General features: G+C 40.5%; 1 protein-coding gene across 2 annotated transcripts; it reads left to right on the plus strand.

Moving 5' to 3' along the window:
• LOC118398355 (pre-B-cell leukemia transcription factor-interacting protein 1-like) lies at nt 1-22,831 on the plus strand. 2 transcript variants are annotated; one of them, XM_035793610.2, is made up of 10 exons: nt 1-169; nt 2,579-2,691; nt 12,992-13,073; nt 13,223-13,305; nt 13,481-14,093; nt 14,821-15,030; nt 16,022-16,059; nt 16,434-16,526; nt 17,847-18,027; nt 19,173-22,831. In XM_035793610.2, exons 2-10 carry the CDS (start codon nt 2,617-2,619, stop codon nt 20,276-20,278), a joined length of 2,481 nt encoding a protein of 826 aa, XP_035649503.1. In that variant the 5' UTR covers nt 1-169; nt 2,579-2,616; the 3' UTR covers nt 20,279-22,831. The 2 variants fall into 2 exon arrangements, with proteins under 2 accessions (XP_035649503.1, XP_035649504.1); XM_035793611.2 differs by having other exon boundaries at nt 13,223-13,296.
• Nucleotides 22,832-23,724: the final 893 nt, after the last annotated feature.

A 23,724-nucleotide genomic window follows, 5' to 3' on the forward strand; every position in this document is an offset into this window, starting at 1 on the left:
GTGACGCAAACGGCCATATTGACATCCCATTGGAAAAGACAGTGTGAGGCATTGGAGTGACGCAGCTTGGAATTCCCACATTTTCCGATGTTCACGACAGGAAAGCTGTCTAATAGTATACCAGGACGTATTCGAGCTAAAACGGTGAAATTGAATTGAAGTCCGCAGGGTAAGAACATGTCTAATATTACCTTTGGAACATGTATTTTGTGTGGTCAACGCTATTGGAAGCGGAAGAGAGAGAAACGTTAACTGTGGGAGGGATTGCATTCTGCCTTTGTTTACCATGGTAAACTGATCAAAATATGCTGCATGTGTCTACAAACATTTATTTCCTTCGAGTTTGGTGTCATGACTTCTACTCTTTCACCGCTCGCTGGAGCAAACTGGGACAATTCACACAGCTGAAATGTAAGCCTCTGGCTAAAAAGAGAACACGTCGTCCTGGTTTTGTCGAAGACTAATCCAAAGCTCAGGTTTTGTTTAGCTAACCAAGCTAACAACTAGCCTCCATCCTAAATTCCAACTGGATCTGACTTTTTGCTCATCTGAACGGCGCAGATACGGTAGATGCCATTTAGGCTAGAGCGTAGGGCCCTAATCAAGCAAGAATGTGATTAGTTTATTAGAAGCCCCATTAGCTACTGCACATGCAGTGGCTACTCTACCTGGGGTCCGCATAAAAAGTAGAAATATTTATGTTAACCGACTTGCCTACTTTAAAAAGGTTAACACATTCTTATTTACAATGACAGCCTAGGAACAGTGGATTAACTACTTGTTCAGGGGCAGAATAACAAATCTTTACCTTGTCAGCTCAGGGATTCGATCTAGCAACCTTTTGGTTACTGGCCCAACATATGTATGTAAAATTAAGAGACCACTGCAAAACTCAGTTTTACCAATTTTTAGGTATGTGTTTGTGTAACATGAGCATTTTGGCTTTAGTCTATAAACTACTGACAACACCCCCCCCAAATATTGTCATTTAGAGCATTCATTTGCAGAAAATGACAACTGGTCAAAATAACAAAAGATGCCATTTTGCCAGACCTCGAATAACGTTTAAAAAAAAAAAAACGTTTTCAATGGGTTTCAGGGTCTTGATCTGGTCTTGATCCAAATTTCACAGTGGGTGTGAGACACTGGCTTGTAAGGCCTCTCCAGGTCTCGCACCCACTGTGATATTCTGTGGAGGATCGGAGATGATCTGGGGGTTCTTCAGCAAGGCTGGAATCTTTGACGGATGCATGATTCAAGCCATCTACAAGGTTGTCCTGGAAGAACTTGCTTCCTTTCGGCTCTGGCAATGTTCCCCAACTCTGAGGATTGGTTTTTCCAGCAGGACAATGCTCCATGCCACACAGCCAGGGCAATCAAAGTGTAGATGGAGGATCACCAGATCAAGACCCTGTCATGGCCAGCCCAAACTCCAGACCTGAAATCATTGAAAACCTCTGGAATGTGATCAAGAGGAAGATGGATGGTCACAAGCGGCAGCGTAGCCTAGTGGTTAGAGCGTTGGACTAGTAACCGGAAGGAGAGCATGCCAAGACGCATGAAAGCTGTGATTTGAAAAACAGGGTTATTCCACCAAATATTGATTTCTGAACTCTTCCTAAATTAAAACATTTATCGTTTAAAAATGAATATGAACTTATTTTCTTTGCATTATTCGAGGTCTGACAACACTGCATCTTTATTTTGACCAATTGTCATTTTCTGCCAAAAAATGTCAGTTTGTAGAATAAAACAAAGCGCATACCTATAGATAGTAAAAGAGTAACTGATGTGTGTAAAAATACTGTTTACACACTTAATATGTACATTTAAATACAATGCAGTTTAAATTGGACCATTAGAAATAGGAGAGGTGCTGTGATACGATGTTTTTAAAGCTAAACTTGTTTTTGCCTGAGTAACCTCGTGCCAGACCATTCTGATGACGTGGCTCTACGCATAACTAAGCGATGCATTAAATCTGTTTTTGGCGTGGGAACTGTAAAGAAACCCATGGTGGCGTGTCTGAAGTATATGCAAATAGATTATACAAGTGAGAATACAAAAAAAGATCCGCCTGTTTTTAAAATGGCCACTCCCTCTATCGCGATTCGCTAACTGTTTGACAATGTTATCAATGTCTCAGGCTACATTTTTGCTATTTCTTACTTTTTGTAGGGCCTATAGGCTTTTGTGTATGCTATACAATTATTGCAACTGGAGTTTAAGGTAGGCTATGCAGTCTATTTCTCAGATGGTTTTCTTAATGTTAAATTCTTCACTGTAGCCCAACAATTGACAATTTGGTGTAATTCAATTTCTGATGTTGGTTTGAAAAATAATTTTAAAAAAACTTTTCCAATACCGTGGTAATATACTGTCGTGATATTTCTTGATTCTTTAGGCCTATATGAATAGTTTGTTCAATTGCATAATGGGAACACAGTGCAAGTAGGCCACAGTTCTAGTGGCCTATATGTAGAAACTGCAGACATTTTTAAAACCACATAATGAGTTATTATTGGGTGATTCATAATGACATTTGTTACATGAGTCAGTGAATCTCTGTCCTCTGCAGAATAAGTTGTAGTTGCTGTGCTGAGCATCAAGGGGGCAATGTCTGACAGCAGCAGCACAGGCAGCAGCCACAGTGGATCCTCAACCAACAGTTGGACCATGCTGTCCCCAGAGGTAAGATATACACCAGGGTTTCCCAACTGGTGGCCCGCGGGCCAAATTGTTTTATTTGCCCCCCCAAAATACAAATATAATACTTTTTTGTTTCATAGTAGGACATAGGACTGCAATAACACCAGGAAATCAGCGCCAAGTGATTTTCATTTAGGAAATCTGTTCCCAAGTATTCCCACACATAAGTGATTGTATACAAATAAGCAAGGTTTGAAATTGTTTAATGCAAACATTATATTGTATCTGTTTGGCCTTCTTGCAGTCAATTTGCAGTCTACAAATGATTTGTAATTGTGTTCCGCCCCCCCGACCATCCACTCAAGAATAAATCGGCCCGCGGCTGAATCTAGTTGTACCCTGATATACACCCCCTACCAACCTATGGTGTGCCAGCCAGACCTGGGTTTCAAATACTTAAATCTATTAAATACTTTGCCTGTTTGAGCTTGCCTTATTTAATAAATCAATAGTAAAGTCCCCAAACTGCAAACCCCACCTGACATTCCATGCCAGGTCTAGCTAAAATCTCTAGCCCTATGACCACTTAAACCTGCCCAAAAGGCCTGAAAACTAGAACATTTCTTTACACTGAGAGAGAGGTGTTGCAGCATTTATCCAATAAACCCTTTTTCCATAGCATTAGAGCCAATTAGGAAAGAATATCAACGGAACTTGTAAGGACTTCAGAAGCCAGTTTTGGTGAATAATTTGAAATACATCCCTTTTCTGCATGTGCATAACTACAGTGCATTTGGAAAGTATTCAGACCCCCTTCACTTTCACATTTTGTTACTTTACAGCCTTATTCTAAAATTGACTTAAATCTGGGTTGTCTCCTCAATCTAATCTACATACATTACCCCATTATGACAAAGTAAAAACACGTTTAGAAATTTCTACAAATATATTAAAAATAACACTGAAATATCCCAAGTAATTCAGATCCTTTACTCAGTACTTTGTTGAAGCACCTTCAGCAGCAATTACAGCCCCAAGTCTACTTGGGTATGACACTACAAGCCTGGCACACCTGTATTTGGGGGAGTTTCTCCCATTCTTCTCTGCAGATCCTATCAAGCTCTGTCAGGTTGGATGGGAAGGGTTGCTGCACAGCTATTTTCAGGTCTCTCCAGAGAATTTCAATCAGGCTCAGGTTGGGCCACTCCAGGAAGTGAGTGTCCCTAAGACTCTCCTACGTTGTCTTGGCTGTGTGCTTAGGGTAGTTGTCCTGTTGGAAGGTGAACCTTTGCCCCCAGCCTGTCCTGAGCAGGTTTATCAAGGATCTCTCTGTACTTTGCTCTGTTCATCTTTCCCTCGATACTGACTGGTCTCCCTGTTGCTGAAAAACATCCCCACAGCATGATACTGCCACCACGCTTCACTGTAAGGGATGGTGCCAAGTTTCTTCCAGATGTGATGCTTGGCATTCAGGCCAAAGAGTTACATCTTGGTTTCATCAGACCAGAGAATCTCTTTAGGTGCCTTTTGGCAAACTCCAAGCGGGCTGTCGTGTGGCTTTTTACTGAGGAGTGGCTTCCGTCTGGCTACTCTACCATAAAGGCCTGATTGGTAGAATGCTACAGAGATGTTAGTCCTTCTGGAAGGTTCTCCACAGAGGAGCTCTGGAGCACTTTGAGTGACCATTGGGTTTTGTCACCTCCCTAATGAAAATAACATTAACGCTAAATTGTCACCCATATTAATATAATAATAATAATGAAAATCTTAGCTAGGCAAGCAAATATTAACGTAACTAAGATTGTAGACAAATTATCGACTTGTCAGTCATTATCTTCGCCGTCTTTGGCGCCCGTTCTATTTAATTTCTATTGTCAACAGAAAGGACGCCAAAGACGGTGACGCTAAATAATCGACTGTCAGTCCTTGGGGCACATTTACACCGTAACACTGAGGATAATAAACATTGTAACAGCATGACCTTGAGTGTGATGTTGCTTTTATACAACAGTTCTACAAGCGCCATTTATTAGTTGACAGTAATAAGCACCAAAAGATTTTATTTGGCTCCGCCAACAAGTTCCACAACTGGACTGGAGCCAAGCACCAAACATTTTCCTGCACACTAGCTTGTTATTTTCTGTAGGTCTACACGTTACAGTCCTCTGATGAACCTTCATAATTTAACTCAAATGTTATTTGTGGGAATTATGTTAATCTTTGCGGTGCGAAGTTTGTTACAATCTAAGATAACGATTGTTAATGTAATTAACGGTTATTAGAACACCTGTAAAGTGGAGTGATACATGTATAGTTAAGTCTGTGCTGTTATACTCTACTCCAATCAAATTACTTGGTCATATTATAAATACTGGTGAACATTCAGTTATTTACACTCTTTTCATCTTAAGCAGTGGGACCGTTTTACTTGCTTTTGGTAATGTTCAAGATGCTTTGGCGGTGCGTTATCTGCTGCGTTTTTATTACTTTTTCATTGAAACCGAGCCATATCAATATATTGCACAGTCACAGCCCTGATTTCCAGTTGCTCTGTGGCATTGACGGATGCACTGAGGAATATAGAGTGTACAATTCCTTCTATCATGTAAAGAGAAGACGACTTCAACACCTACTTGAAGGCACCAGACCAGGTGAACAGCCATCGGCGGAAAGCCCACTACCACCGGAACAAGTAGGTAGCTAGTTAAAATCTTCTTTTTTTTTTTATCCAGGAGAAAAAAAATCCTATGAACTATTTGATAATTTCAGCTGTAATTGCTAAAGCTGGATTAATGTGAAAAGAATCAATGATAAATGGGCGCAAAACACTTAAAGCTCTTGGTGAAACTAAATACAATTTCAAATAATAATCTCTTTGATATGTGGTACACAGGACAACATTCATCCCGATCAGCTTCTAGCTAACTCCAAACACCTGACTTGAATGAAGGGCAAAGGGGCATTGACCAACATGGAGCTGTCAGTGCAACAAGTAAGTTACTCGGTTGGTGGTAATCTACTGAAATTGACCATATTAAGTACTTGGCTATACTAATAGCATTCATAGTCTTCACAATCACTTCTGTCACCAACATTATATTTGTCATGAACTAGTAATGTCCAGCCTGCACATGTCAGGGTTGAACATTCAATGTCAACTCTATTTTTTGGATCTGACAGCACATGCCACTGCTTTTGTGATAAATGCCAGAGCCAAGCATTGTCTCACAGGTAAGATGTTTTTTCTGAACAGAGCACAGCATTTGGTTAGTTGCATTCTGTAGCTCAGTTGGTAGAGCATGGCGCTTGTAACGCCAGGGTAGTGGGTTCGATCCCCAGGACCACCCATAACGTAGAATGTATGCACACATGACTGTAAGTCGCTTTGGATAAAAGCGTCTGCTAAATGGCATATATTATTATGCAGAACATTTTGTAGTGGTTCAGTGATGGTTAAGTTTATTCTTAGTGCTAGGTTGTCCACCTTACAATTGTTGATCCCTTATGTTAATGTCATAAGCAAAATCTGTATACATGGTGTTCCAACCTCCATGATTGATCTTTCTCTCTCACTCAGAAAGGCGTGAATGACATTGTTGCTGGGGTACAGCAGTATCAATCATCACTATTGGACAACTTCAGGAAGCAGGTGGAGGGAGTGCTAAAGTAGAGGTCGACCGATTTAATTAGGGCCGATTTCAAGTTTTCATAACAATCGGAAATCGGTATTTGAGCGCCGATTTTAAACATTTTTTATATATATATACACACCTTATTTAATTAAGCAAGTCAGTTAACACATTCTTATTTTCAATGACTGCCTAGGAATGGTGGGTTAACTGCCTCATTCAGGGGCAGAAAGACAGATTTTCACCTTGTCAGCTCGGGGGATCCAATCTTGCAACCTTACAGTTAACTAGTCCAACGCAATAACGACCTGCCTCTCTCGTTGCACTCCACAAGGAGACTGCCTGTTACGCGAATGCAGTAAGCCAAGGTAAGTTGCTAGCTAGCATTAAACTTATCTTATAAAAATATAAAAAAATAATAATCACTAGTTAACTACACATGGTTGATATTACTAGATATTATCTAGCGTGTCCTGCTTTGCATGTAATCTGACTGAGCATACAAGTATCTGACTGAGCGGTGCTAGGCAGAAGCAGGCACATAAACATTCATTCAAACGGCACTCTCGTGCGTTTTGCCAGCAGCACTTTGTTGTGCGTCAAGTATTGCGCTGTTTATGACTTCAAGCCTATCAACTCCCGAGATGAGGCTGGTGTAACCGAAGTGAACTGGCTGGCTAGTTAGTGCGCGCTAATAGCGTTTCAAACTTCACTCGCTCTAAGCCTTCTAGTAGTTATTCCCCTTGCTCTGCATCGGTAACGCTGATCCGATGGTGGCTGTTGTCGTTGTTGCTGGTTCGAGCCCAGGGAGCGAGGACAAGGACAGAAGCTATACTGTTACACTGGCAATACTAAAGTGCCTATAAGAACATCTAATAGTCAAAGGTTAATGAAATAAATGGTATAGAGGGAAATAGTCCTATAACTACAACCTAAAGTCTTACCTGGGAATATTGGAGACTCATGTTAAAAGGAACCACCAGCTTTCATATGTTCTCATGTTCTGAGCAAGGAACTGAAACGTTAGCTTTCTTACATTGCACTTTTACTTTCTTCTCCTATCACTTTGTTTTTGCATTATTTAAACCAAATTGAACACGTTTAATTATTTACTTGAGGCTAAATTGATTTTCATGTATTATATTATGTTTTACAAAATTAGACCACGGCAGACTTCAAACCTGGCCAGAAAAAATGTTGAAGGGCTCTGTTTAAAGTCTTTGTGATCCCCAAATGTCCAGACCACGACCTGGTCATGGGCGAGTGACAGCACCGGCTGTCGGAAACAACCACTTGACACACTTCACTCCAGTCACTGTTATGAGCTTCCCATTTACACATCAAAACTCCTGCTTCCATGAAGTAGGCGGTCTCCCTAGTTTTAGCTTCCTCAGTGGAAATTACTGAAGCAAAACCCTTGAAGACTTGAAGACCCTTCTGACATTCAATCACCTTCTTGGGGGTGACAGACGATGTCATGTAATTGGTGCACGATTTCACTTTCCCTTGCCATAGTTTTTACGGGGGTAAAAACCATCAGCATTGCAGAAGGAATACTGAGTGCAGTGTCTTCTACCTCAACATTCTCAAAAATGGAACTAGACAAATCCACCACATCTCCCAGCTTGTGAGATTGTGCCCTTGTTAACACACAAGCAGGAAAAACATAGGGAAATGCTTGAACCAATTTATCGTCTACTACCTAACACAGGAGTGACGTTACCACCAGCGATATCGTTCCCTAGTAGCAATGTGGGAACGCAACACCCTGCTACACTTAGCTCCCTGTTGAGTGAAAGTAGTATGGGATTGCAGGTGCGGGTAAGGATGGCAAAGAACTTTACTGTTACTAGGGAATGTATTTCCTTCACGGTAATTTGGGAAAAGGGGCTGGATGGAACCAAAGAAAGTAAATGTTAGTCCTCTACCTTACCTGCCTAGCCACTACTTACCTAACCTTAACGCCACCTGGCGCGCTAACCAAAATACAGGGGGTGGTCCGCCCAGGTCTTACCTAGTGTGCATAGACAGAGTACACACTACGGGTATATGTATGCCCGCAGGCTTCTTGCCTAAGAACCCCCAAGGTGCCTTCCCCTTCCCCCCCTGGGAACAATTTCAATAATCACAAACACAGTCCTTTTGGCATACACATACCTCAGTAGGACCGGCTACAAAATCCTTTACAGATCAACAACGAAACACAGGACATACAAAGAAGCGCTCTCCTTCCTAACAAAGGAACACAGGCTTTTATCCAGCTGCAGAAGGAGTTTGTAATTTCCAACAGCTGGATCCCCTAACGAAAGGGTGGGATTAGACCTCCACTCTGCAATGGGGCCAATCAATCAGCTGCTTGGGGGAATTTCCTGAAATACATACTGGGGAACATAACATATACACACATACACAACTGATAATTGAGCTAATAGAGATTGTACAGATAGTATTTGCACCTGTTCTTTCCATTGCGACTGTGTCTAGGTTGAAGTTACTCATTGAAAATCATTTGAAGCATTGGAAGGAGCTTTTTCCAGACTGCAATGTTACACCTAAACAGCATTATATGATACATTTGCCACCACAGAAAGTCATTGGGTCCAATGGTAAGACGTGTATGCGGTTCGAGTCTAAACATTGTTTCTTTAAACAATGCAACTCCAAGCTCAATTTAAAAAATATGTTCAAGTCTTTGATCAATCAGAACCAAATATATGAAGCTGCCAAAATGTTGACAGTTCAATGCAACCAATTTTTTTTCAAATGAAAGAGAAGTGGGACCTGTATCAAAGGTTGAAGATCTTTGGTTGAAGATCTATTCATGTGGAACATTGAGGAACTTCCTAGATTTCAATGAAGTAAACGATGCTGTATCTGTCAAATGGCTTGTAATAAATACATAACTCAGAAGTCCATGATCTTTGCTAAAGTTCTGAATTCTACATTTTGAACTGGTCAAAAACATATTTCTTGTTGATTCTAGGCTTTATTGTTTGGAATATCAAACATTTCAAATGATATGCTTTGATAGAAACATCATGGCTTGTCAAGTTGAGGTCCCACACCTTGCACAGGCCACTGAGTTAGCGGATGCTGAAAAGCTGGTTGAGTTTACCTCATATTACACAATTAGCAACAACTGCCAAACTTTTTCAAATACCATCTTGGGGATGTAATAGAATTGTACAACAGTTCAAATAACTCAGTGTGTTCCCCAGATATGAAAAGTGTACTGTCTTTGTTCTGTACTGTATTTTGCCTACATGATTGCTGTGCTGTGTGTAAGATTGACAATAAAACAGTGAATTCTACTTGGTCATTATCTATTCTTAATATGTGAAGAGATGAAAAAAGAAATTCTGACTTTGACAAAGCAGTTTTGTACTTGTCAGTGTTGATCAAACAAGTTTATAATTCTGGTAATTCTAGTTTCAAGCATTTTAAGTTACTCAGAACCAGTAATACAATCTCAGTAACAAGTTATATCTTATTAAAATAATTAAGGACAAAAAAGCTTGAAACAAGTGAAATGCTCTAACATAACTGCCTGGTAAGAAGACATATCTTGTCAGACAAAATCAAGCATATATTGTCTTGATTTAAGATATTTGATCTTACTTAGGTTTACATTTTTGCTGTGTATACAAACTGTTATAAATGGCATGTTTGCCGACCCTACAGACCCCGATAGGCCAATATGTAAGCTGAATGATTTAGCAGCTTGCTTAGTTCAAATTGACAGATTCATTTATTCAACATGAATAGCAAGGCGGTTTTGAGGTAAGTGCGTGTCGCACAGTAACCTGCTCGTATAGGCTACTGAGGATGGTGTAATTGTAATCAAATATAAATAATATGGCTCGGAACTGAATTTGCTTGTCAACACCAGCCAGTGTTTTATCATTATAAAAAAAACTGTAACCTAATTTCACTGTTACGTTAATCTAATTGTTTTCTAACAACTGATCGGCAAATGCGATAGAGCTTTGATGACTTCCAATTTAATTAACTAAACATGGCCATCAATAATTGCATAATAACGAAGGGCTACAACAACAATAAACTGAAGTTATAGACTATTTAAATCTGTTTGCCATGTCCAAGTAGGCTACACATGAGGCACACATTGATTTGAGATGGCTCAGGTAATGGCTTCATTTGTACATTTATTGGATCAAATGATAGGCTCAAGTAGCCAACAATGGCATATAAATTAATAGGCTACAGATGCAAATGTACAGTGGGGCAAAAAAGTATTTAGTCAGCCACCAATTGTACAAGTTCTCCCACTTAAAAAGATGAGAGAGGCCTGTAATTTTCATCATAGGTACACTGACAAAATGAGAAAGAAAATCACATTGTAGGATTTTTAATGAATTTATTTGTAAATTATGGTGAAAAATAAGTATTTGGTCAATAACAAAAGTGTATCTCAATACTTTGTTATATACCCTTTGTTGGCAATGACAGAGGTCAAATGTTTTCTGTAAGTCTTCACACACTGTTGCTGGTATTTTGGCCCATTCCTCCATGCAGATCTCCTCTATAGCAGTGATGTTTTGGGGCTGTTGCTGGGCAACACGGACTTTCAACTCCCTCCAAAGATTTTCTATGGGGTTGAGATCTGGAGACTGGCAAGGCCACTCCAGGACCTTGAAATGCTTCTTACGAAGCCACTCGTTCGTTGCCCGGTCGGTGTGTTTGGGATCATTGTCATGCTGAAAGACCCAGCCACATTTCATCTTCAATGCCCTTGCTGATGGAAGGAGGTTTTCACTCAAAATCTCACGATACATGGCCCCATTCATTCTTTCCTTTACACGGATCAGTCGTCCTGGTCCCTTTGCAGAAAAACAGCCCCAAACCATGATGTTTCCACCCCCATGCTTCACAGTAGGTATGGTGTTCTTTGGATGCAACTCAGCATTCTTTGTCCTCCAAACACGACGAGTTGAGTTTTTATCAAAAAGTTATATTTTGGTTTGATCTGACCATATGACATTCTCCCAATCTTCTTCTGGATCATTCAAATGCTCTCTAGCAAACTTCAGACGGGCCTGGACATGTACTGGCTTAAGCAGGGGGACACGTCTGGCACTGCAGGATTTGAGTCACTGGCAGCGTAGTGTGTTACTGATGGTAGGCTTTGTTACTTTGGTCCCAGCTCTCTGCAGGTCATTCACTATGTCCCCCCCCGTGTGGTTCTGGGATTTTTGCATTTTGACCCCACGGGGTGAGATCTTGCGTGGAGCCCCAGATCGAGGGAGGTTATCAGTGGTCTTGTATGTCTTCCATTTCCTAATAATTGCTCCCACAGTTGATTTCTTCAAACCAAGCTGCTTACCTATTGCAGATTCAGTCTTCCCAGCCTGGTGCAGGTCTACAATTTTGTTTCTGGTGTCCTTTGACAGCTCTTTGGTCTTGGCCATAGTGGAGTTTGGAGTGTGACTGTTTGAGGTTGTGGACAGGTGTCTTTTATACTGATAACAAGTTCAAACAGGTGCCATTAATACAGGTAACGAGTGGAGGACAGAGGAGCCTCTTAAAGAAGAAGTTACAGGTCTGTGAGAGCCAGAAATCTTGCTTGTTTGTAGGTGACCAAATACTTATTTTCCACCATAATTTGCAAATAAATTCATTAAAAATCCTACAATGTGATTTTCCGGATGTTTCTTTCTCATTTTGTCTGTCATAGTTGAAGTGTACCTATGATGAAAATTAGCTCGAAAATTGCCTCTCTCATATTTTTAAGTGGGAGAACTTGCACAATTGGTGGCTGATTAAATACTTTTTTGCCCCACTGTATAATTCTCCACATTTTAATGTCAGTTTTATTGAGGAATTTTTACTCCCATAACAGAAGCACGCAAGGGAGGTTCATAACTTCCATTTCAAATTTCCAGCCCTCGAGACCCTAGAACTGAATATGGGTTAAACACTTTGCTTGTAACGGTTTATAAGCAAAGTCGACATTGGAATGGAATTTAAACCACCTCCGAGCAAATATATCTAATGCGCCTATAGTTGTTTTCCAGTGCTTTTTCCACTGTTATTTCTTGATGCGCATCAGTTCTAGCTTGTTAATGTTTTATGGAAAAGGGATTGGTAAAAAAGAGGTCTCCATAAGGACAATCTAAATGTCCTATAACTGGTAAAAATTGCACACGTTCTGCTCTGTCTTCACTCACTCGACTAGTGCACTCGGCTGCCTGCTGCAGCGCTCTCAACACACTCTCAGACACCCCTCCAGCCCTCCCCATCAGGCCCACACAGACATCGCAACAGCCTGCTTCACTGCCTGATAGTCAACAGCATCAGGTCACAGTGAAATAAAATAAAAATAATAAGAGAAATGTCATAGCGGCTGCAGTGCAACTTAGAAGTAGCCCAATAACCCGCAACCAATACAATTTCACCCACGACATTGTTTTTCAAAGTAGCCCAATTTGTGGAAAACCGTGGCCATGGCAACTCTGCTCCAGGCATACTCAAGCAAATGCTCAGTATTTGAAATTGAGGTCTGGTGCTGACACCTTGCCAAATGTTATGATGAAAGAATAGGCTGATCACCCCATCACAGCATTTGATTATAGATTGGTATTCAATGCTGTGAGTTTTAAATTACATTTCCACATTCTGTGGCAGTGTGAATGAATGAATGGTGAGGTGAATAGACAAAGGTTGAGTTGACCGTGAGAACCCTATGCCCTTAGGAAGCTGCTGAGAGCGTGGGTCCAGTGGATGATGGGACTGAGAGTCTTTGTGATGTCCCTAGTCTGTCAGAGGAAGTCACGGGTACCTGATCTCAATCTTACAATGATACGGTTTCCCTATGCTTTCTGTGGTGTATTCTGTTGTTGTCTAAATGTATAGATGTTGCATAATGAACTTGTGTGGATGTTGTTCATGTTATGTTATTAATGTTTTGTTGGATGCTGTTCCAGGGGCCACTGTGGAGTCTAAGCCAAGTGACCCGGAGACTCCAGTACAAACAGTTCTGTCAGAGGAGGGCCAACAGGTCTGTACTGTGAGTCCCTGATGAACACAATGCTTTCTGAGGGTATCGTTCTCACAGCATAATCTTTCATAATACAACGTTCAAAATGGTGTCTTATGCTATATGGCATATGATGTCTATGGTTATAACTCATTATTACCAATTACTATAAAGGTTTGTGCTTTTATTCTCTTCTGATTCCCAGGTTTGCCAGGAAACAACTCCTGATATCTGCGAGGGCCCTGTCCCCTCCATCCCTACCCTGTTAAGCCCATCCCCGTCTAGCCATGCGCCCCTTGACCCTGACCTGGCGAGTCAACCTGAACCCCCCATTATCCATGATATGGTAACCAGCTCCCCCACTGACAATGAGCAACTCGCTGCCATGCCCTTTGTCACTCATGTCGACATGGTTGTGCCACTGAATGTTCCCTTCACAGAACCACCCCCCTCAGAGGTTGAGCCTGAGTTAAGCCATGTCCCTGAGAGCTCCACCCTTGATACCCACACTGTTCCAGGCCCTGTATTTGAGAGTCTTGCCCTGGAAACTAGTGCCGAATCTGACATAAGCATTCACACAGACTCTCTCACCCCAACGGGCTCCCAATCTGACACTGTCACTGATATTGGCCCCCTCCCAGAGAGCTCTGAGGAGCCTCTAAGCCCTGCCCCAGAACCCCATGCTGTTCCAGAAAGCCCAGACCCTGATGGTCCTCCTCCAGAGACCATTGGTTCAGAGGAGGCAGCAGAAGATCCAGCAGTGGAAAAGGAGGAGACTGAATTGCCTGAAAAAGTGACTGATATACCAAAGGAAGACGGTATGGATTTGTACACTAGGTTGGAAATCAGTAAACATTTTCTGAGATATAGCATACAATTAACCCTAGAACAACATGGTTTCTCATCCTACAAGTACCTGATAAAGAATGTTGTCTGGTGTCTCCTTTAGTCTACGCATCAGATTCACCTACTGGGTTGTAATCAAACTAAATAAATACCATTGTACAAAATAATAATTTGATTGACTGTAGTTGTCTTAAGAATATTTAGTTTATATTGAATATTTGTATATTTTTAAGTACATAACATGCACCTACAAATGTGTTCTTTATTATTCTACAAAGGTCTGCTGCAACACATTTTATTTGTACATTTGATGACTAAATGGAATACAATCCAGTTAAAATTTTGCCATAAACACCAATGGTTGATAAATAATGCAAAACAGAAATGTGAAAGAAAATCAAAATCCGAATCAGATGAAGACCTCACATTGTCATCGCCATAGTCGATTTCAGGATCAGTATCCGGTCCTCCATCCGACTCATCCAAATTCAAAAAACACATGGGTGTTAACACACCCCGACTCATTGAACAGTTACAAAAACAACATTTGCGCTAGAATTACACACAAGATATATCTACATTCAGAGCATTCTACCATCTAACACTTTTGTATAAAATGTTCAATAGCTTTAGTGCATGATTTTATTTCATTTAGCTTATCATCGATCTTTCTGTTATTCTTGTCTGTTCCTCTGCTAGAATCTACCAGTAGCTTTGACTTTGGAAGAGCTGACACGAGTTCTGAGGAAGGAGTTGCTCTGAGGAGGAGATATGTGGCACCAGAAATGACATCGGAAGATGAAGAGGTGGAGTTCAAAATGGCAGAGAGGAAAGAGAAGGGCTTCTCTATGAACACATGCATTGTGTGTGCCCTTGTCCTGCTCTGTTTAGGGTCCCTCTTCCTCTCTGGTGAGTTCAACCTAAACCAGATTTTGCTAGTGTAATCTTTTTCCATTTCTTTTCTTATGGAATGGACATTTTAATACACACACACACAGACTGAACAATGTGTCAATTTCATTCTTATGATAAAATGTATGACTTAATGCATTCGGAAGTATTCAGACCCCTTGACTTTTTCCACATTTTGTTACAGCCTTATTCTAAAACTGATTCAAGATTTTTTTTTGTTATCAGTCTACACATCAATACCCTATAATGACAAAGTGAAAACAGGTTTTTAGAAATGTTTGCAAATGTATTAAATATAAAAAACAGATACCTTATTTACACAAGTATTCAGACCCTTTGCTATGATAATTGTAATCGAGCTCAGGTGCATCCTGTTTCCATTGATCATCCTTGAGATGTTTCTACAACTTGATTGGTGTCCATCTGTGGTCAATTCAATTGATTGGACATGATTTGGAAAGGCACACCTGTCTATGTAAGGACCCACAGTTGACAGTGCAAGTCAGAGCAAAAACCAAGCCATGAGGTCGAAGGAATTGTCTGTAGAGCTCCGAGACGACAGGATTGTGTCGAGTCATAGATCTGGGGAAGGGTACCAAAAGCTTTCTTCAGCATTGAAGGTCCCCAAGAATACAGTGGCCCACATCATTCTTAAATGGAAGAAGTTTGAAACCACCAAGACTCTTCCTTGAGCTGGCCGCCCGGCCAAACTGAGCAATTGAGGGAGAACGGCCTTGGTCAGGGATGTGACCAAGAACCCGAAGGTCACTCTGAAAGCGCTCCAGAGTTCCTCTATGGAGATGGAAGAACCTTTCAAATAGTCAGAGATTGTGCCAATGACCAAATAACTTCCCAACAATGTTATGCTCTGGTAGAGTAGTTAAAAATGGGCTTTGCCTTTTGGATGATCAAATATATGCAGGTGTGTTGATATACGTTACATAAGTTTGGAAAACGTGGTTTGATGTACTGTTTTCTTTTTTGACAGATGACTCGGATGAGCTGAGTGGGAAAGAACAAAACCAGGTCTGTTGCTCTATCCTACCTTCTCGGTCATCGTCACTTTCAACGATGTTGTATTGGGATGGATGTTAAAGGAACTGGACAAACTTAGAGATAAGATGTCTGGTTTTTTTTTGTACTTGCAGCCTTAAGTCTTGGTCCTGGTAATTTTGTTTTGTTTTTGTTTATGCAAAAAATGCAAAAAAGGGGCATGCCCCGGGATGCTGCCTAGACATCAACAATGTCTACACTGTATTTCTGATCAATTTGTTATTTTAATGGACAAAAAATTTGCTTTTCATTTAAAAACAAGGACATTTCTAAGTGACCCTAAACTTTTGAACGGTAGTGTATATAATGCTGTGTTGATTGTCTGTGATTTATATTCTGCTGGACAGGACTGGCTAAACGATCCTCAGGAGATGAAGGAGCTTTTGGATAAACTGGCACAAGAAAATCTGCAAATCTCCCAGTTAGAAACACAACTCCAGGTCAGCCCATGAACCATATCCTTTTTTTCGGAATGGCTTTGAAACCCGACTTTTTCAGGATCTCCAGTCCGCTGGAGATCCGGAGCTTCCGACATCTCTGCTTATGTGTATATTCTCTACTTTACGGGCAGAGAACAGGCTACTCGGGCGAATGGTACTCGTTTTAATAAAGTTGGATCAAAGCGGAATTAATGTCTGCAAGATCACGTTCTGATGACGGTATTCCACATAACAGAATAAATCATTACTATTATATTTGTTTCTGTTTTGTAGAATACTGTGATCATTATGTGATCTTGCAGACATTGGTATCAGTATTTAACAAGCACCATTCACCTGAGCAGCCTGTTCTCTGCGCGTAGAGAATATACACATGCGCAAAACATGATCCACACATCAAATCAAATTTTATTGGTCACATACACATGGTTAGCAGATGTTAATGCGAATGTAGAGAAATGCTTGTCACACACAGAAGCTTAGGGAAGCTCTGGATCTTTGGACTAAAAGATCCTACCTTACTAAGAATAAAGCAATGTTTCCCCCTCTCTGTTACAGGCCCATAAAGAGGAACTTGACAAATTACAATTCAATCTATTTCAATCCCACTTCATAATGCAACATTCAAAAGTATAAGCTCTGTATCTAGTAATCATCTGCAGATGTCATTGCAACAGGGAGTTCTGTTTCGTCCTGCAGCGCAGAGGACCTGAGGTGTAACACAACTGTAAATTTGTTAATAATTTGAAAACTGAGATGAGACCAGTTGAGAGCTGACACATGACCATTCAAGATCAGGAATGCAATACAGGCCGCAATGCCTTCAGTCTTTTTATATTGGGAATCAACTCTTTAGTCAAGTGCCTCGGCGCCTGTCGGGCCTATACAAAGACTTTGAGGCTCTATGGCTAAGATGTGCTGTACCAACAGGTTGTTTCTCTGATCTGGCTGACTAGGTCAGGAGAAAAATAAGAAATGGCAGTGTTAGCTTTTATGATTGCTAATTCTCACTCGCCAAAGGGCAAATCCTGTCTCACCCTTGAATACTGTGACCATTATGTGATCTTGCAGACATTGATTCAGTTTTGATCTAACTTTATGAAACGAGCACCATTCGCCTGAGTAGCCTGTTCTCTGCGCATAAAGTAGAGAATATACACATGCGCCGGAGCTTTGTAAAGCTCAGGATCTTTGGACTAAAACATCCTGAAAAAGTCTGATCCACAGTCTAATTATTTTACATTTAAATCTTTTTAGAGTCTTTATTATTATGTCCTACCTTCCTAGAAATAAAGCAACATTTTCCCCTCTCTGTTACAGGCCCATAAAGAGGAACTTGACTCCGTCCTAAATGCAGGATCCGCAAAGGGTAAAGAAAACGGAAAAGGAGATCTGGAGCAAGAAAATTATATGAAAGAAGAGCTGTCATCCCTGCCTGGCCTGAAGGAGGAGCTGGAGTCGCTGAGGGCCAGAGTGACCGAACTGTCCCAAATCACAGAAGGTACAGTATTTTCATTTCACTGTGAACACATTGTTATTCATTCGTCTTTCTTCCATTGATAATATCCATCATTTGTTTGATAATCTATAAATATGTCAGTATTTTTCGAGTAAGGCAGTTCATTCAGGAAGTAAATGGACATTCCAGTGACTTCTAAATAAATTCAAAACTAGAAGCAATTTATTTCAAAAGTTTAAAATGTTTTATGTTAAAAATGTTTTATTCAAATCAATTCCTGAATTGACTGCCTTCAATTTGAATTTACCCCAACCCTGATCAAAGTGAACTGTATGGTTCAGGGGAGGTTTAATTACTGTTGTGAATCTCTTCTTTAACATGCATGTAACATAATTCTCTGGTATGGTAGCTGTAACTGTAACTAATTCACTTTTGTACATTGTGCTGTTCTGTACATGTGACCTTTATTTTAGTTCCCCCAAAAACGTAATACTTCCAGGTCAACTGTAATATGAATACCATTGTAAAGCACAATTTATCCCCTTTCCGGGTGGGGAAGCGAAAGCTACTGCGTCATAGTGAAAGGGGGAGATATGTCGTGTGGGGAACCGGCTTTTTTCACAAGATTTGTCCAATTGATCACCTCTAAAATGTAAATAAAACACTATATAAAGAGTTTATATAATGTCTCATTACATACATAGGGCGGCGCTAAATTTATCTTCGCAATTAAACTGGGTGTAATGGTTTTTGAGTCATGAAGGTTCGCAGTGTTTACGCGAAAAATTAACAATTGATTGAATTAACTATTGATGAATTCACAAGTAAATAACTTTACACTCACCATTGATAATTTCTTGTTTTTAATCTGCGAGAGAAGCGCTACACCTGGTGGAGAGAGGCTGTATGACACAGAATGAGTTGCATTATGCTGCTGTACGTTACGTCGTGACACATCACACTTTAACGTACAGCATCAGAGGGGTCAGTTAGTATTGGTCCATTACCATGTCAATCAATGCTGAATCCAAACTTAGTTCACACCCTGGATTTTGATGCCAACATTCGCTACAGTCCCATTAGTTTTCATTGCAGTCTTTTTTGAATGCCGCGATTGCCCTCATATGTACGGAACGGAGTTAGCTACCGGTAACTCACTGATTTTTGTTCTGATATGTCTACCTCAGCCAACAAGGAAACACCCCCACCTCCCTCAAGCTCAACTCCACCCCCTACTGGTCAACCTGGGATTAGCAACCAGAGTAGCACCACAGCAGGGCCCGAAAAGAGGAGGGTTCCGAGAGAGGGGGCCAGGGTGAAGGAAGAGCTTCAGAGGCAGAAGGTGCTGTTGGAGGAAAGCAGGAAGAGACTGGAGGGGATGAAGAAGGATGGTGGGTATAAGAAGGATGGTGGGTACCAGAAGACGGTGAGGGAGAGCCTGGTTGAGATCCAGAAGAGGCTCAGTGAGCAGGTGGAGAAGATGGGGAACAGGATTGAGGGCAAGAAGAAGCCAAGGGAGAGCGGGAACAAGAGGGACGGGAGGAAAGCCAAGGACAACAGCAAAGACCACTGGAAAAAGGAGAAGAAGGAGTGGAAGGGAGAGAAAGACTGGAAACACTGCAAAGACAAGAATGCGTGCGGATGGAAAGAGAAAGACAAGAGGAAGGACAGGGACTGGAAGGCAAACAAACAAAACTCTCATAAAGATGCCTGGAGGAAATCCCAGGATGAGTGGGAGAGAAAGAAGAATGAGCGCAGGATGGACAGGGATAAAAGAAAGCAGGAGAGGCCCTGGCAGTCCAGGAAAGACTACAAGAAAGAGTCCAATCATCACCATCAACAAGACTCCAACCATCAGCAGCAACATCACCACCACCACCAGACCCACCAGTATGACCACACCAGCTTCTGGAAGCACCAGGAGGAGAAACTTGGACGCAACGTTCGCCCCCTGGCGGGCTGTAGCGGTGTTGAGGACTGCGCTAGCCAGGAAGGACTCTTTCCTGTGGAACTGTCTGAATTCGAGGAGTTATTAGACGGCTACCTGAGCAAGCTGGAGAGGGCTACGCCGGACAGCAAAGCCGAGATTCAGAAGTTGGTCGGCATGTTTTTTCAAGACGGTGTGTTCGTCCATGACAAAGTTCTCTTCAGTGACTTCGCTGAAGATGTGGCAGACATTTTAGAGGACATGGCAGACATCTTGGAGGTTGATGGGCAGGATGATGAAGCCCTGGAGGAGGCGATGGAGGAGTTTGAGCGAGAAGCTTTGTGGAAGTTTGCAGCCACTGCATAGATAGAAATAAACCAGACAAATATAACACCAAGATACAGCAATGGTATTACATGGTGGTTAACAGCAGGTGTTGTTGCCTTTGAAGGGATTCCTGCATGAGAAGGAGTGATCTTGCATCTCATAAACATGTCCCTAGCTCTGCATCTAATTAGCTGAAGTCATTCTTGTCTGTTGGGAATCAGTTGTTACCTACCTGTGTCTTGACTTCAATGTCAAGGCCTACATATTGACAGTTGTGTGGAGTTGATTTACCTATAGTGTTTGGCACTTATAAAATGTAATGTCACAATTCAAGATCAAAACATAATCAGATACACAGCAATGTGAACTCTTTGCTCCCACAACTGAATCCTGATCAGTCTCTTCGCCGTTGTTATGGTTAGGATCAGATCTAGTTGAACCGGTTTTGTCGGCTCTGTTAGCTTCTGTTGTATCAGCTCTGCAAACATACAGTGCTGTGTAGGCGCTTGGCCCTTAGTGCTCGGTTTCTGGTTTTCACTAATTGTCTTACCCTTTTGAGTATAACTGTCAGTGAAAGGAGAACATTCTGGAACAATTTAAAGTTTTAATGTCACATGCACAAGTACAGTGAAATGCCTTTCTTGCAAACTCAATACCCCACAATGCAATAATCAATAACAATGTATTATTAGAAAAAAACTATAATAGGATATATGAAGTTCACAATTAAGCAAGCATACTATATACAGGAAATATTTTAAAGTCAGATCCAATACCATATTTTACATGTGTAGGTATACTGGAGGAATGGAGGTAAACCAGTATAGTGGTAAGGGGACTAGACATCAGGATATAAGAAACAGATTAGCATCAGCTTGTGTGGGTGTGCGGGTGTGTAGAGTCAGTAGAAATGTATTTGTGAGTGAGCAAATCATGGAGTGAGTGTTTGCGTGTGTGTGTGTAGGGCCCTGTGAATGTGCATAGAGACAGTGCAAATATTGAAATAAAAGGTCAATATAGATACAAGGTAAACTCAGATACTACGTGTAGCTATTTATTAGTCGTATTGCTTGGGGATAGAAGCTGTTCAATGAGCCCACTGATGTCAGACTTAATGCACCGGTACTATCTGAACAGACAGGACGGCGGCCCAGCGCTACTGCCTCAATCTTTTTGACACAAGCAGTAGTTCTTACTTCTTATTAACGCTGAGACCATGATTGTGCTGTCCTAATGTAGCATGAATCGATTCTAATATATTTCAGTGTACTATGTGGTGCTGAGTTAGCCATGCATGGACTTATACAGTAGATGGCGTGCAAAACCATATTGGCAATTTGACATATCTGAACTATTGTTTTTGACACGTTTTGATCATTTGGATTTTCAATGAGCACTGTTATCGGTTGCATTTTCCTCTTTAAAGTTATTTTGGTTACTGTGATGTAACCTGGAAAATACCCAATAACACGATTGTTAGATGTGTCTATATAAGAAAGTGGTGTTTAACTGGTGTTTTATCAAGCAATGCCATTTACATAGAGTTTATGCCAGATTTGAAAGTCAAATTAAGTACATGGTTAGGATATTAGTACATATTACAAGTCATGGGTTGGTACTTTACAAGAGAGTTGAATCTGTACACGTTTCAGGAGGACTGTTTCCCTTGTTTTTATGTTCATCTGTTGTAACAATCACTATCAATTACATTAGGTGTGAAGTGTTTTGTTATCCTGATATTTAATTCAGGTTTTCATAGCTTATTTGTGTTTTAAAGAAACATAAAACTTATCCCTAATTTTGCTTGTCCTGGCCTCAACACATTTATGGTTTTAACATAAAACCAACTCTAGCTGTTCAAATGTCATGTGTCTGTCCCAGACAGTATATATTGTGAAAGAAATTGCTTGAAAGTCTCTACCATTTTCTTTAGTGAAGATTTTGTTTCTGCCAGCAATTTGCCTTTTATAAATCCATTTTCACACTTGGTTTCAGTGTTTGACAGGCAACTAAATTGGTTTGATTCTGTAAGCTTAAGAATTCATGCTATTTTTAAACTTGATTGGCTATGGTCTGGTTATTATGGTATTTTATGAAGAGAGAAAATGTAGGTTACTCCATTTGGGAATTGAATTAAATATAGTATGTCATCTTTGTTTTTGATTGAATTTAAATCCTGTAAATGTTAATTAATTGTTAAAGCTTTTTGACCAAAGAAGTCTAGCTGATGTGGATAAAAACTTTAATAAACAAACAAAAAGAGATTATAAACAAACTGCATAAATTAAGTTTAACTCCCCAAATGCACACAATAAAATGTTCAGAGTATATTTTTTAAAAATTAAAAAACGTTTTTTTTTTGTATTCATTCAAGTGGAAGATATATATTGTTTTATCAACATTTTATTGTACAATGGCCATATAATTTAGGAGTCATGACATATCCCAGTTTAGCATTTAATTGATACATGTAAAGAAAGTCCTGAATCCTGTGACAATTTTGAGTTAAGCTGAATGAGCCGTCTCCGCAGCCATTTCTCCTTTATAGTGGGTTTGTGTTGGACTTTCAATTAAAAAAAATCTGAATCTTGAGTGATATGTGGTAATTTTTGTACGAATTATATATTTTCCTCTGTCTAAAGCCTTGTTCACACTGGTAGTTTGAAGTGACTCAAATTAATTTGGGGGGAGTATTAAAATGTGTAAATTTTCTTGCAGTCTGAACAGCCATAAAGCATATGGAATCTGATATTTCAAGCCACATTTCACAACCACCTTTGTAGGTGATTTGAATTCAGATATAAATCTCATTCCTGGCCAAGCGACTTGTCTGAACGGTCAAATCTGATTTATTTGCCGTCAAGTGGTTTTTGGACTCATTTGTCATTTCTTGTTGCTTGCTAGCTACTCTGTTGAGTTTGACAAGAACATGGAGGTTGTAGCTAACTAGCTTGTTAATTGTTTACAAACAAAATGAGTGAATGTGCCAGAAAGCTAAACAGCTACCTAGCTATAGCTGACTGCTGTGACTTGCCAAAAATGACTCCCTTTGAAAGTTTGTGTTCTTACACTATGATTTTGAACATTCAAAGCAACTGGGAAACGTATAAGGCAGGCATTGTTGTCACCTTAGCTTGCTACATAACTTCTGAGGAATAGGAAGCACGAGCACCACCAATCAACCTGCACCACTGCACATACACCTGTCGTTATGGCTACGCTATGACAACAAGCGTAGCCATGTCAGCAAATGACTGCTGTCTGAACACATCTGATTTGGTCACTTGTAATTTGCTGTTTGAACAATCAGTATTAAGGCCTGTAGTGTGAACCAGGCTTAAGTGTGTGTCACTTAGGCTACTGGCAGAGGGGGAAGTGTGGAATTAATATTTTGTTGAGTCCATATTACTAGACAAAAGTATTTATGACACAGACTAATCCCTTGTAAGTAATAATAAAACCTTGTAAGAACCTCTAAGAAGCAT

The sequence above is a fragment of the Oncorhynchus keta genome, chromosome 19, assembly GCF_023373465.1.
Source record: "Oncorhynchus keta strain PuntledgeMale-10-30-2019 chromosome 19, Oket_V2, whole genome shotgun sequence".
Classification (NCBI taxonomy): domain Eukaryota; kingdom Metazoa; phylum Chordata; class Actinopteri; order Salmoniformes; family Salmonidae; genus Oncorhynchus; species Oncorhynchus keta.